This window comes from Oxyura jamaicensis, chromosome 2 (assembly GCF_011077185.1).
Source record: "Oxyura jamaicensis isolate SHBP4307 breed ruddy duck chromosome 2, BPBGC_Ojam_1.0, whole genome shotgun sequence".
NCBI classification, from domain to species: Eukaryota; Metazoa; Chordata; class Aves; order Anseriformes; family Anatidae; genus Oxyura; species Oxyura jamaicensis.
The window spans coordinates 60,599,998-60,615,601 of NC_048894.1; the positions used below are offsets into that span (position 1 = coordinate 60,599,998).

The window sequence follows — 15,604 nt, forward strand, 5'->3', positions numbered from 1 at the left end:
TCTTCTGCTGATGAGGCTTGCCTATCTTTCTCACTCAAGCCACAGGCTCTGGAGAAACAGCTGAGATAGTAAACTAAGAAAATGAGGGAGAGAGAAGTAGGTACAGAGTAAAGTTATCTGGGAAGTAAGATTCATTGTGCCAGCTCACATGAGAAGTATTAAACATTGCTCGTTTTGTGGAGAAATTTTGAGTTAGCCATATTTGCTGTGTCTCTGACCTACAACCCAGTAGTTCCTGCAGCTGCTCAGCCCTTGGCAGAGGGGGTGAAAGTAATTTACAGCAAGCGGCACAAGCTGCCCAGAAGTATACCTTTCCACTGCACATGGGAATTATCGGAACAGCATATCCTGTGTTAATGTACCTGTGGATATTCTGGTTCATTTACACATCTATCTTTAAGAATACTACCAAAGGATTGTCCTTACTGATCCAACAAATTATTCTGGAAGTGAACTGTGGGATTAAGTTCCCTTTCCTTTATCCCTTAACAAAAAGGGCAGTACTTCCCCTTGCATAGAAGTGGAAAAGCCCACAGGTTTGGCAATGGTTTGTAAACAGAAACAACTAAATTGCAAACTACACACAAAACAAACAAACAAACAAACATAGCCAATCCATCAAGTCTTACTAGTGTATGTTATTGCAATGTGTATCCAGGACTTAAAATATACAGACTTATATGCCTTAAAAAATAATAATGTTATTTCCCCTCCTAATAGCCTAGGATAGGAACACAATTATGTGGCCCTTTCAAAACAGTGATAAAATGAGTGGCATATATAAGAGAGGAAGTGTGAGCTGAAAGACTAGGGTCTTCATTTACAGTAATTAAAATAATGAATACGCTAAGCTATCTTCAGAGAGCTAATGTTTTGCCTTCCCATACTGAACACTAGATTTGACTTCCCTGAAAAATGCTTCCACTGAAAGTGTTTCCAAAGAAACTGTCCTCACCGTGCAATCCTACAGCCCTGGCGGGTGTTATCTGAATGTTATTTAAAGAACAACAGACTAGCTCAGGATTTTGGTACTTTTTGTCGGCAAATTAAAATCTGACCCAACCACAACTTCAGTACAGGAGGTGACTAGCTTAGTTAAAAGTGAAGTTTTCTTCTTTTTCTTCAGCTTCAGGTAGCACGCTCAGGGCATTACGGCTCTCGGTATTGAACTCTTCGAGACGAAAGATACTTTTTGTGTATTATATACAGGACCTGCCATGGACCTAATTTATGGAATGGGCCTGCAGGCTCCTGTGCCAATAAAAATGTTGCTACAGAGAATGAGCAGGAAAGATCCAAGATGCCCCTATTTTTCCTCAAAACTAGGATATCTCCATGCTACCTAGTACTGTGGAAGTTCTGCGGGTAATAAAGTGCTCTCTATATTCGGCCAAGGAAGAAATATGAAAGTGCCATGCTAGTCCCTGGGAATCAGGGTGGGCTTTTTTCTGTGGACGTCTGACATTTTTCTGTGGTGTTTTTTGTTTTGTTTTGTTTTCCAAGTGACTTGCTTAACCCAGTGACAGAGGAAGAGGGAAGAACGCACTGGTGTCAATGGCCAGTCCATGTAAGTTTTTACTTGGTGGCTGCATGCAGCCGTGCGTACGGCCTGCTGTGTTTAGGCCTTTGAGTACAGGCAGATATAAATGCCTTAGTTACTAGTAATGGTATGAATAATTAAACAAAACAAAACAAACAAACAAAAAAAACAAACAAACAAACAAAAAAACCAATAAGTTTAAACAAAAAGTTTAGTGATTAGAGAGACAACTTTTCTGCTTGGAGAAGGGCTGGACAAGCACATGTATAAAGCCCGATAAACCAGCTGGCCTAGCCCCGAGCCCCACAGGCCCAAAGAGCTGCTAGGGGCAGCCAGCTTGGCAGTGTACAAGGGGGCTCCTCACTTCCTCTTTTATGCACCACATACGTACAAATCTTCATTAAATGCTTTCTCGCATTTGCCTTTGATGACCCCTGCCAGGGCTTTTGCATCAGTGTCTCCTTGGAAAAGGGGGAAGCAGGGGAGAGTGACTTTTTGGCGAGCCACTGCAGAGCAGGGGTCTGCTGTTCGCTGCACCTAGCGTGGGGGGACTGGGTGCAAGAGACAAACGCATGAAGTCACCCGCTTATTTTTAGGTTGAGAGTAAGAGCGTGTATTTCTGGGAGGGATGCTGACCATAGGGTAAACTGGAATTAACATTTACTTTAGATAAGCTTCAATATTGACTAAAAATAGAAGTCGGTTTATGTATTGCTATAGACATCCTTCAGCAGGATCCAGATGGTTTTCAGAAAGCCCCTTGTGGCTGCAGTAATGGCATACTGTAGTTGGGGAATCCAATAAACACAGTGGGCAAGAGGAGGTAAAAATAACTTCATGCCATTTTGACAAGGTGACAAACTTTGCTTACACCTCATGTCACTGTTGCTGTCAACTAATTGTGAGCATAGTTTGTTTAATGTATCACACTGGGATGCCTAGACTAATTTATCATGAGTCGGGGAAGGCAAGGTAATTAAACATCTCACTTGAATTCACGTGCAGTGTGACAAACCCAGCCAGGCTGTTCCCAATTTTGTTAGTGACATTGCTGAGGAAGGAAGTGGGGCTTGCTTTCTTCTGGGACCTGTAGGTCTGTAAGCACTCACAAGGAGGGCATGGAAGCATTGCATACTCTCAGTTTTTCTAAAGGCATCTGCATTTCTCTGAAATCAGAGGTTAGGGTGAGCTTGAACTATTTCTTTCTTATGAAGGAGCCTGTACCAAAACTCTAACATTGGTAGTTGCAAGTGGTCTGTCCTCATTAACCAAGCAAGGTGTTTAGGAGCATCCAACTTTTATAGAGTAATGATAAAAGTAACTCAGTAGAAATCAGCAGGCGAACCACAAAACTGACATCAAGCTCCAAATTTGCCTCATTTTCTTCCACTGCTGGTCTACGGGATGGCATAGGTCAATACTGCCAAATTCCTCCCAGAACCTCTTACACCAGGGCCATTCACTGAGGTGCATGAGTAACGTCATAAACAAGAGAGCCTGCTGTTACCACAACCTCTGTGCTTTTGTCTTCACATTATTTGTAGTGAATACGACTCTAGGGATTGCAAATTCCTTGCCTTAATTCCATTGGTTTAAGTTGAATTATACACACAAGAAGTTTGTCTGGGAGAGGGGTGGGGGAAATTGCATTTCTACTTATTTATTTTTAAATCACTGGCAGCAACACAGCATCCCTCATGCCATCCAGATACTCAAATTCAATGTTTTTCACATCACTAAGCCAGATAACTATGCCTCTTCTGGCATAACTCATGCTGATAACAAATCCTATGTAGTCCCATAGTTTACTTTTCTGAACTACTGTGTATGTACAGCACACACGAAATTAAGCCATAGCATAGCAGAAAATTTAGAAATAACTGGGTCACAGAAGGGTCCAGCATGTCACAAATTATTTGGTTAAGGGCTCAAGCTTTGACTGCCCATGCACACAACTGCAAAAAGTGTCATTTCTGGAGGGGGATAATAGATCTGGATCTCTCAGGGATGACAGATAGGTTATTGTTCATCTGAACTTTTCACACAAGTATTGTATGATAGTTAACATGTGCAATAATAAACACGGAGTGGCCAGCTAATGGAAAGCAGATGTGCCAAGAATTCCAAGTAAAACGTTTGAAAGCTGCAGTGTAAATTGGGCCTTTCAACAAGTGGCCGAAGCTTGTGTGACCACCAGGGTCTCGGAGGAATAGATTTAGAAGGGGAGGCTAAATAGGAAAGGAGTACAGCAGTTTGATGTATAACTTTGTGAGGTTTAGTATCATGTAGAAAAGTGGTAGACCACAGGATCCACCATGTGGCTGGTATTTCATGACTTTATAACATCTAGTACACTTTACCCCTTTGTGATTTTTGTTTTGATGGAAAGAAATAGGATAAATGAGATAAAATTCACTTGGACTTAATTCTGGACAGTCCAGGTCCATTAAAATTTTGAGGGGTCTTTCCCTGGGTTTCAATGGGTTAGGTCTAGGCTGTTGAAAAGGACCTCTACAAGTAAACTTAAACAGTGAAAATCAAATGAAGAAGACAATCAACAGTCTCAATGATCTACCCAATGTCTTTGTCTTCAGCTGTAATCTTACAGAAAACTATGACAAATAAATGTAATGTGTGTAAAATGATAAAATTTTTAAGTCTAGTTAATTCCACTTAGAGTAAGACTTAAAACTCTTTCTAAAAGTATGGCAGGTCCTCGTTTATAACCTTCTGTTAGTTTTGTAAGGCTCATCATCATTGCTAGGCCTTTGAGTGTGGTAAGAAGGGCTAGCTACCTGTAAAGCAACAGTTCGATAAGCTTCTGTGACAGCACTGCAGAAATATTGGCTGAATTGAGCCTAGGACTGCACCATGGCTCTATCTGTCTTCAGGAACAGTAGGGCTTCAGCTGTACTGCACACTTAACACACTGCACAGGTTGAAATTGGTATTTTTGTACTGGAGGTGATGTTTGCAGATTTTCATTTGCAATTTATACGTTTTGCTGTGGACTTATGGGATGTCTGTTTTCTTTACTAGATTGCCCCTTTGTCCTGGGGATCCTTTCAGAGAAGGGGGAAGAGCTGTCAGCAGTTTGCAGAGCAGACATCCACTGGGGATAGGGCATTTAAGAAACCTGTGATAAGAATCCATTGTGTCTCTGTCTCAGATACCCAAATTCTTGGGTATCTGCCTGAGGCTGATGCAAAAACTGCTTTTTTTTTGTGGCAGGTCTAATCCTCTACTGGTGCTGGACAAAGAAGGGTATTCAGTAGGGAGGATTTAATTTATTGTTTCTCTTTGATGTATTGCTCTAGGTAGCCTAGCATTTTTCCCAGAAGTCCCAGGACTAGCAAGTAAAGAGTGAGTCTTCTTGGGAAAATAAAAAATATAAAAAAAAAATCTTCTGAAGAGTCACAGCTTCACTATTCACCTCCTTTATTTATAATCCCCAAGAGGTTATTAAGAAGATCATAGGGAAAAGATATAGGCTGTGGCAATGATTTTTGAAAGCCAATAGTGCTTTTTCTCTCCAACTGGTTTGATACATCCAACATCCTAATCTTGTCTGTGCTGTAAATTCAGCCATGGGTGAGAGCTGGCTAGTTAGCCAACCTGCATTGAGTCAGACAAGACTGGGATAATTCTGGCAAGTGAATTCCGTTAAGAGCATATCAACCTTTTAAAGTATGGGGATACTCATGAATTATGTTTTAGGGTAGTCATTTAGGAGGTACTGACAAAGGCTAGCCTTGTAGCAGTGAGGTTTAGTATTTTTGGAGTTTTTCTGTAGTCACAGATGAGAGAGAATGAAATCTCAGCTTGACATGCTCTGAATTGCTTTCTGATGGAGCTTCACTTTTCCTTAACCATTGCTCTTGTACCTTGACAGCCTCTTTCTTTCCTCACTGTCATCCTGATCTCCTTCATCTCCACCCTTCAGTGGAAATGAAGGAAAGACAACTTCATTGTGTCCCCAGCAGGACTGGGGCAGTTCTTTTCAGTGGGATCCTGAGTTGTGTTGCATGTGCTTTTGGAGCATACTGCCACATGGCCGACTTCTGCTTTATGGATTTCACAGGTCCTCCTATAGCCACTCTAAAATAAATATAAACATCAGGAAACAAACAAACAAACAAAGAGAATGTCATTACAGTACATTGGCAAACACGAGCATGTCTCCTCTCATTACGAAAGCTTTTAGACCCATTGATCCCTTGGCTGAGGTAATAAGGTTCAATCAACTAAGTGAGTGAGAACACAGTATCGCTGGTGTTAGTGTGAAATAAAAACATTCAGTGATGATTCTGCTAGCGAGACCAATGGTAATGAACAAAAAGCAATTCAAAATAAGCCTGTGTGTGGTTTTACAGCATGTGTGTGTATATGCATTTTAAAACATATAATATATGAATACATACAACACAGCTGTAATTCTAACCACATCCAAACAAATATATGACGGCTGTTGGAAAATATGAGAGCTGCAAAACTTGACCGCTACTTGCTGTTAGCAGTGTGTCCATAAGTTAGCCCGAGTCCCAATTCAACCCAAGCACATGCTTAGTTTCAGTTCTGCTGTTCGGTTCACCTGAAGTCAATAAAGCATAAGCATGCACTCAAAAGCAGGTCCTTAATGAAGCACGTAGCACAGCTGAATAGAGACTGCTGAGTAGAGGTTTATTGCATGAGAAGGAAAATGCAGAAATCTAGATGTATTAAAGAAAGAAAGTAAATTCAATGAAAGGGGAAAATTTTACCTGATATATTTTTTTTTCTTTTACTTGGCTCCAAGGAATTCCTTCAGTTGCTGGTATACAACGTATGATAAATGTTTTAGAAATATGTTTTACATTATCAGATGCATTTTCATTTGGGCACGAATTGACCATAAATCATGTTGAAATATACCCCCACTACTGAAAGCTAGGGCAAGTGTTTAAGTCTAATGCTAATGCATAGTTTTCAAGGGGAGAGAAGAATGGTGAGTCTGGATCACTAAATAAATTGGATTGCTGCTGAAATAGTACAGTATAAGAAAAGAAAATCTTTAAATATTTAAAAAGGGATAATTGATTTTTTTGCACGTGGGGCTCTGAAAATTCTGGCTTTCTACGTTATTCTTTTAGTTATTATTAAGAGAAGAAGATTTTGGATTGAATCATCAGATTCTATAACACCTAAGGTTTGACTCTGTCTTCCACCCAGATAAAGCTTTCTGCATTCTAAATCTGCTTGGAAACTCTACCCAAGTAGAGAAACAAGAAAGAAAACATCTCCTTTGCTTAATGGGAGCAACATTTGAAGATACAGCTTGTACAACGACAATTGCAGTCTAGATTTACTGATAAATCTAGATGCTGACAATGATTTACTGCCTGACAAATTAAAGTAGAAAGCTTCTCAGAGTATGACTGCTGTTATTTGAAAACCCATAGCTCTGTCCCTGTTGATCCAGCAGTTTCCTACCTTATTTGTTGGTAGATAAGTGAATGTGGGGAATTCCCTCTTTATGAAATGTACTTGGCATCTATCATATTTTATGATATGTGTTAGTGTATTTTTCTGATTTTTCATAATTACTCCTTTTACGTATTTATGTTTCAAATAACATCCTCCTCTTTGACTGCTTCGGCACTGACAGGGGGTTGGAAAGAGGAAAGAGGAAAACTATTTCCCCTTCTTCCTTCCTTGTATTGAGCACTTGCCAGAGAAATAGAGAGAATGCCTGTGAAGAACCAGCAAGTCCCACGGCTGTGACAGGAAAGCTTTAGCATAAGTTCACTTGAAGTCTCCTCACTAAGCGCACGCTGACGTAAATATATAGGTAACGGCTAGTAGAGGCAGCAGCCCTTATATTAACAAGCTCGTGGGATGCCTGCCCACCTCTGAGACATTCTTGGCGATGGTGCCGGGGTGGGAGAAGAAGTAGCAGCACAGGCAGATGTGCTCCCCTTCTCCTCCTCCCCACGTGGGAGCGCATCTGAGTTATACATGTGGACCAGCTTAAAACCTCAAGCACAATAATACTGTCTGGACACCACAGCACTTTTTTGGTGTAAATGCAAGGAAAAGCCTATGATTAGCCTAACAAAAAGCGGTGTCCTAAACTTAAGCAAGGTATTCATCAAAATAATGAAAATGATACCGAGTTCAATTTGTTCAGTGCAGGAGCAAAATTGGGTATTTTTGAGAAGGTAAGAATAATGTGAAAAATGACATTTTGGGAGGAGAAGCCTGCAGGAGGGGACCTACCTCTTAACATGCTGTCTTGATGAACCAGGTCTGCACACAACGATTCTGTAAACAATGCAGACATTGGGCATTTGTTTTCTGTCTCTTTCTGTAGTTGGAACATTACTGTTTTTTTTGTTTGTTTGTTTTTTCCTTAGCTCTGCATTTCAAGTTATTAATTAAAAAGTATTGTCAAGGGTGCTTTTCACTGTAGGTCCTCAATTACAAATAACTTTTCTAATTTAAAACCTGATCTGGAGACCGACTGCTGCCAAAATAGAGCATGTTAAACTGCAGCTAAGTACTTAATTAATATAGATGGGTGTAAATAACAAATTACCCTTAAGATGCAGGTATGGAGACTTCCCAGACAATACAAACATCAAGGCTGAAGCAGAGAGAACACAGGGATATAGAAATGCAGGCACAGCTAATTCCAGTTTGAATAGTTCATTAACAAAAGGTTGGCATATGATTTAGTGCACTATTCCTTGTTCTCAGTCCTTATTGTTAGCATCATATACATTTAACGGTACATTATCATAATGCTTGTAGTTGCAGTTAGATGCTTCCAATTGCTTTCATTTCTTCCAGTGCATGCCAGGATGTTAACAGCTGAAACTTCAAAGACCTCAACATGCACTTTCTGTTTCTGCTCTGCCTGACAAAATTCCCTTTGGATTAAATGTTGTGAGTTTACGTTTGTATTTGGATACACAGTAAAACAAACAAACAAAAAATATATTTTTTTTTTTAAAAAAAAGGAATGGGGAAGAGCATGGGAGTACAATGTTCCTGGCCCTTCCTTGCCAGGAATGGAGAGCTAAAGTTTTTCATGGACTCACACACCTCCGTATTGTATCGCTGCTAGTTGAAATAAGCCCTCCTGGGAGCACTCTACAACGTGAGAGACAAGTGTTGCATTCACCTCATCTAGCCACTTTGCTTCCCTTGTCCCTCTGGAGATGAATGAACCCATCCTTCTTCCCAGCGTGTCAGCTCGCCTTTCCTTTAACTTCATTGGAGAGCTCTCTAGCACCATTCAGTGCCTGGATAATTAATTGAAAAGCCCCATCACTTTCTTGCTTCAAAGTGCAGAGAATTTGGCTTGGTAGTACTAATGGGATTGTGTGTCATTTGTGGAATTTGCTTAATCACTGCATATTGACTTTCTGGCTAAATCAGATTACTTTTATCCATATTGATTGCACAGTTAGAGAACTCCTGTGAAAATCGTTTCATTACATGTTGTAAATATCCTTGCTAAAACAATGTAAATGCTGTGTCGATTTCATTTGGTGGTGTAATGAGTAAATCGGTTCTTTCAATTTGATCGTACGCTAATGGCTGAAACTATTGATGAGTGACCTTTCCTTTTTATTTGGTATTAAGCACTGTGCCACTTAGATTTAACACTGGAGAACATTCACTGTTCATTTCTGCATAACCCTGGCCATACTTATGTGTATGTGCCTGTGTATAGATTTGTGTAGATAATTAACACAGTCTTTAAGCTTACAGAAGGGTAATAAGGGAACAATGCAATGTTGCTTTGCTCAACCTGTTTTTGAAGCAGATGTGAAGCCCCTTGGGGTGGTGGAGCTACAGTAATCTGCAGACAAGGTCTGTGGCAGAAGCATGTCACTTTCACTAGTTCAACCTCTCCTTTCAGGGTGACGTGTTGCTAAGTCCTTGCATCATCATTTGCAATTTTAACCCCGCAAAACTGAAGACTCAAAACGCCCCAGCCTTAAATAAGTATACTGCTAAGCTTTATGTAGCAAGTATAAAATATCTGGATGGCTGGAAGCCTCCCTTCCCCTGTTAATTTTTTCCACCACCTAATTCTGTAATTGCTGCCGCTCTACTTAACTTGACCCCAGAATATTTCTATGCTCACATCGACTTTCTGGCATCACATTCAACATCAAAAAGGGCAGTTTCCAAACAGCAACATGTAGGTATACATGCACAGCCCCAGGGCACTTGCGGATGATGCTCAAGGTCAATGCTTACCTACAGTCCGGAGATGGCTTTTATCTGAGGATGTTCCCCTGCAGGAACAAGCTACACTTTTGAAAGAGCCAAGTCAATATCATGAAACAGCTTACCACAAAATTACCTTCTCGCTGAACATGCACCCTCAGCACAAACCCACAATCAGCTCAATCCCTTCACAGGAGATATTAAACTTTCCCTGAGAGCTTCAAGTACTGAAAGATGACTACCTTCAAGAATATTCCTCACAGCAGCTCTCCAACAGCTCTGACATCCAGCATCCTTCATTAGGGTTCACTGTTGTCATGTGCAGCAAGTTCCCTGCGAACCCTCAAGTGCCAAGCGCACCTGGCTTGTGCTGGTGCAAGAAATGCTGAGCATGTGTCTGTGTGTTTCCAGCTGCTTGCCAGAAGCAGCAATTCCCATTGTGTTGGAGCTCCTGGCCCCTCTGCCATTGCATTTCCTGGGATCTACTGCACTTCTCCCAGCGAGCCTGCTCCTGGATGAGAAGAGTACGTGGAATGAAGTAACCAAAACAAGGGCTAACAGCAACAAATGAAACTTCCAGTTATCCCTGTGGGAGCACTTCTTTCTTGAGCTCCTAGTGTCGATCCTCAAGATCAACCCAGAAACACCTTCACAACAACCCCAAGCACAACAACCTGTTTTTTTTTTTTTTTTTTTTTTTTTTTTTTTTTTTCCTGAATAATAAATGTGTGGGTTCTAGAGGTTGGAGAGTTTTATTCTGTAACTCCACTCCCCTCTTCATGCAGGTGGATCTGTGACATTTCTCTTGCCTACTGGAGGTGACTACCTTCTTGCCTTGGCTCTTGCCCATCTTTTATTGAGTGTTTGTTTAGTTTCAGTCCCAGATAGTCTAGCTTTTAAAATATTAGCACAATTACTTTCAGCCTTTGTTTAGCCATGAATGTTGCTGCTTGAGGGCCACAAAGATGATCGAGGGGTTGGAGCACCTCTTCCATGGAGACAGTCTGAGAGAACTGGGGCTGTTCAGCCTACAGAAGAGGAGGCTCTGGAGTGACCTCATTGCAGCCTTTCTGTACTTAAAGGGCGCTTATAAAAAGGATGGAGAAGGACTCTTTACTTGGGTAGATGATGACAGGACAAGGGAGAATGGTTTTAAACATAAAGAGGGCAGATTTAGATTAGAGGTTAGAAGGAAATTTTTCAGAGGGTGGTGAGGCACTGGCACAGGTTGCCCAGAGAAGCTGTGGATGCCCCATTCCTGGAGGTGTTCTTGGGGCTGGATGGGGCTTTGGGCAACCTGGTCTGGTGGGAGGTGTCCCTGCCCATGGCAGGGGGGTTGGACCTGGATCCTTGAGGTCCCTTCCAACCCAGGCCATTCTATGATTCTATGATTGTTTTAGAGACTCATGGCAGAACATATGGGTCTGCTATTCTTCCCAAAGTGTCTTCTGTTCTGTCCCTCAGACAGAAGTCGGCCCCTCACCCGAAGACCTTCCTCCCTCTCCCCTCACCACACCGTGAACCACCCCTTCCGCACCCACCCCGGCCACCCAGCGCCCCCCACCAGCGACCCGAGCGGGGCTGCGGGGTGCTGCCAGGACGCCCCTGGTTCCCGGGGCACCCCTGGGGGCCCTCTCCCCCCGCCTCACGGCGCCCCCCGGGGCTGCAGGGCGCATGCCGCGGGGGGCCGGCTGCGGGCCGTGGCCGCCAGGGGGCACCGCGGCAGCGGCAAGGGGCGGAGCGGGGCGGAGCAGGGCGCCCAGTCCCGCCGGGTGCTGGCGACTCGGGGCGAAGCCGAGCCGGGCACAAAAGTGAACCCGGGAGGAAGAAGAGGAGGAGGAGGAGGAGGAGGAGGAAGAGAAGGAGCAGGAGCAGGAGGAGGAGGCGGCGGGGCTGGGCTCGCAGGATGGCGGCGGGGTGGCGGGTGCTGGCGGCGCTGCTGGCGGCGGCCCTGGCTCGCTGCTACAACGTGGACCTGGGGCTCCCGGTGGTCTTCCAGGGCCCCAACGGCTCCTTCTTCGGCTACTCGGTGTTGCAGCACTACCACGACAGCACCCGGTGGTGAGTGGGGTACCCCGGCGGGCACCCGTCCCCGGGGAGAAAGGCAGTGCGAGCAGCCGTCGTGCTGCCTTAAATGGGGGGGAAAGGGGAAAAGAAATGGGTTTTAGCAGTGTTTTCCGCGGTGACAGTGCCGGTCATGGAGGGGTTGCGGTGGGAGAGCCGGCGTGTGCCGCTGCTGGGGCGAGGCACGTAACTTTAACCTTTTCGGTAAGGATAGGAAGTTTGTCCACTTCCCCCCAAAATTATCCACACTGGCAAGCTTCTCGTTGGTCCTCTTGGTTGAAAAGAGCCCTGGAGCGTGGTCTGTCTCTCCTTCGTCGGGGTCAGAGGCTCTTTGTTAGAATTAAAAGGGATTTTTTCTCTTAGCTGGACCTAGCCGGTGTCTGGTGGCCTTCCACGAGCAGGAGCCGCCGTTGCCAGTGCGTGCCCACAAAGCTTGTCTTTATCTCTCGTATGTAGATATGGCCCGATTGCTCAGCTGTTGGTGTTGGAACTGTAGTGCACTGTGATAGATAAATAAATGTATTCATGCTGGTGGCCAGTTCTTCCAAAATGACTCTCTTTCACGCCCCTTAGTTCACAAGTAGTTGTGTGCTCTGCCTCTCTGCGCAGTGGCTTTCCCAGAGCATTCGCTATTAAGGACTTATCAGAAGGCTTCACAGAGGAAAAGCTCTTGGGAAAGAAAAGCTCTCAGTTCACAGCGATGCTTAACTTGGGGCAACAAAGGATGAAAAGGCTGAAAGTGGCTTGTGTTTGACACAGAGCACGGGGGGCTCACCGTGGGGTGAGTGAGATATGGTGAGAAGAGAACGATGCAGCTTGTTGCTTCTTGTCTTAGTGCCTGTCCTTCTGGAGGGTGACATGGATTATCTTCAGGTGGCATCTGCTGGTGTCATTTTGGAAGGGGAGGATGAGCAGGGAGGAGAATCTCTGTGACATCCCGCTTTGCCTGTAAATGGTGCTGGACCAGGGCATCCCTCTGAAGGCAGACGTCTGTAAGAAGTCTGATGCCCCAAACAAAGTATTTCACACCTGTTTTCTGAAAATGGAACTTCTTCACAGAGCCTTTCCTGTGGCACCCAGAGCCAAAAAGTGTCTAGCATGACAAAGTGTTCTTAAATAACTTAAAAATGCGTTAGCCCTAGCACCTGGAAGAGTGAGCAGCAGCTTTATATGGTCAGCATCTGCACAGAGCTGTCAAAAATCATGAGGGTAGGGTTGTGAACCTGTGAAGGGACAGCAAAGAGTTTTGGTCATAGAAGTGTGTGCAGCCTTCTTCAGTTTTCTGAAGATGTCGCCTTGAACTGAATGGGCATGTTCTGAGTGCAAGCATTTTTTTTTTCATAATGTGATGTAAAATCGATTTTAAGTGTTTAACATGTTTCTTCTGGAGAGCTTTAAATACCTGGCCAATCTCTCTGGGCATTCAGATCATCAAAGGACTGAACCCTCATCTGAGCCTTTAGCTATATCCTCGTCCCCTGAGTAGGGCACAAAGGCTTGCAGTATTGTATAGTAGTATTTTAAAATCCTAATCATACTGGACAGAACCTTACTTTTGCCTACAGATATAGCTTCAGAGCGTAAAAGCCTCTGATTTCCATTTCAAAGAGATTACATATTGCAGATTATTCAAGCACAAGATACAGTCTCTGTTTTATTGGCTGAGTGCAGAGGGAAATGGTTAGTAGAACTGATAGCATTTTTTGGATTTGTCAGGTTTTTCTGTGTGAAGCTTTTGTGTGCAAAGCTATATAGCTGTTTCCTTAATTGGCTGGTAAAGTTAGCAGGTGATATACTTTTCTTTCAAATTGTTATATGCTCTGGGCTGGGTGAAGGCTGATATATGGAATATGTAGCAAAAATGTTTTCTATTCATGCCATTGTAGCATACAGCTCCTATTAATAGTCATAGGGTTATTGTTTTTGTGTGTCAGTTTCATTCTTAGCTTCATAGCTTTTCTTTACACAAAGAAACATTATGATTCTGGTTTCTCATGTCCCTTTGGCCTATATGCTGTTGTGGGAAGTTAACCTAAGTTAATTTTGAACTGTGGTATTTCGGTCATACATGGCTTGCCTGGTGAGCTGTGCACTATGTGAGCCTGCAGAATTGTGATTGATCCTATTTGAAGCTGTCTCCTGCCTATCTAAATCTATTTCATGTGTTAACATGCTCCCAAGCATTGGAGAATGTTGTCCTGATAGCTCAAGACTTCTTAATCTTTATTGCCCAAGGACCCAATATTCCCCTAGCATATTTCTGATCGCTGAAGTGTATTATTCTCAGCAGTTTGTCCATGTGCTTTTTATATAAATTTATTTTTTTTCATAATAAAATGGTATCTGTAATTGCCAGCTCTTCAACTTCAGTGTTTCAACCACTTGTTTTCCAACACCATAAAGGAGCTTGTCTGTGTTACCTGCCATAAACCTGCAGGTTTTCAGTAAACCAACCCAGAGTTTGATTATTTGTGGAGATTTATGTGAGCCAAATATTCTTGCCAGAGGAAGTAAAGGAGGAATATTTGGTTTGAAGTGTTGTGTCAGATAAGTACAGGTAGTTAGGCTGCTACACAGCCCTAGACACAGAAATTGTAACGGGTATTCAGCCTCCACTGCAATAGTGATGAAAGTCAGTGCCTTTGACGTGTCTGAAATAGTTAATTGCAATGATGCTTCCTTTTAGGAGTTGTTTTCACACAGTTTTTCTGTCAAGAAAGGTTTGGCATCACAGATGTGCTGAGGTTATTGTTTTTCTGACAATGTCCCGTTTTCCTTCCTTGAGCGGGGTTTATGACTGTAAATCTTTAAAGACTTACCCGGCTCCTCGTCACTGCCATTTCCAGCAGAGTAAGGATCCAGGTGGTTGCTTGCATTTGGAGCACAGACAGGCTGAAGTGCTTCTGTTCTCTGGAAATAATTTGGAAGCTTGGAGTAAAGGCCCGACAAAGCGACCAAGAATGTGGTTTTCTCTGCTTTTCTCAAAGAGACAGTTTAAGAAGAAACAGTGTTGATTTTGCCCCACTAAAAAATGTTAATAATGTGACAACCCTCATCATTCTTCTGTTAATAATGTTACTTTATCTCTCTCCTTTCCCTTCCTTATGTCTTCTCCTTCTGACACCCCCCAATCCCTCAGCAAGCCCAGGGTAACGACTTCATCCTTTTTGGCAATGTGATCCAGCACTAAAAAGTAAGGGAGTCAGTTTAGCTGCACGGCATCCTGCTGTGAGAACTACAGTAAGGAATGAGGCTGGCTGTTGTGCTGCTGCTTCGCTTCTTTGGCCCTGCTCTTCGCCAGATTGCACTGTTGCTGAAGCATGAACATGGTTTTGCATCTCAGGCTGATGGATGGATAGATGTCATTAGTGTGTGGTGCACCTGTCTGTACCCAAAATAAGACAGAGGAGCAGGCTGACCCAGCAGAGGCTGGCTGTTGTGTTAACGATGCTGTGTTGCATCAATGATGCAGGCATTCTGTAGGTGCAGCAACGGTGTGTGGAGAAGGTGGGGAATCTGGGCTTGCTGGTGTTGCTCACAAATTGTCCATCTACTGCCCCAATAACGGTCCTGCTTCTCACTCTGCGTGTGTTGGATGAACCTCTGTGATTTTTATTTTGAGGGCTAAACAAGTGATAAAGACCTTTCTGATGGGGAGAAACTCCACTGGGATGAGTTTCACTCTCTTCTAGCACTGCTTTGAAATCCGCTGTGGTATGCAAGGATATTTAAAGACTTTTTTCCCCTGCCACTTAACATTGCAGCGAGCTGAGGTACCTT

At 43.3% G+C, this 15,604-nt stretch overlaps 1 protein-coding gene across 1 annotated transcript in view; it reads left to right on the forward strand.

The window, feature by feature from the left end:
• Positions 1 to 11,512: 11,512 nt before the first annotated feature.
• The window catches only part of ITGA9 (integrin subunit alpha 9), a 225,542-nt gene continuing 221,450 nt past the window's right edge, over positions 11,513 to 15,604 (forward strand). The window contains exon 1 of the mRNA XM_035317295.1: positions 11,513 to 11,821. Coding sequence (XP_035173186.1) covers positions 11,667 to 11,821 — 155 coding nt within the window. The 5' untranslated portion in view covers positions 11,513 to 11,666. The remainder of the gene's footprint in view (positions 11,822 to 15,604) is intronic.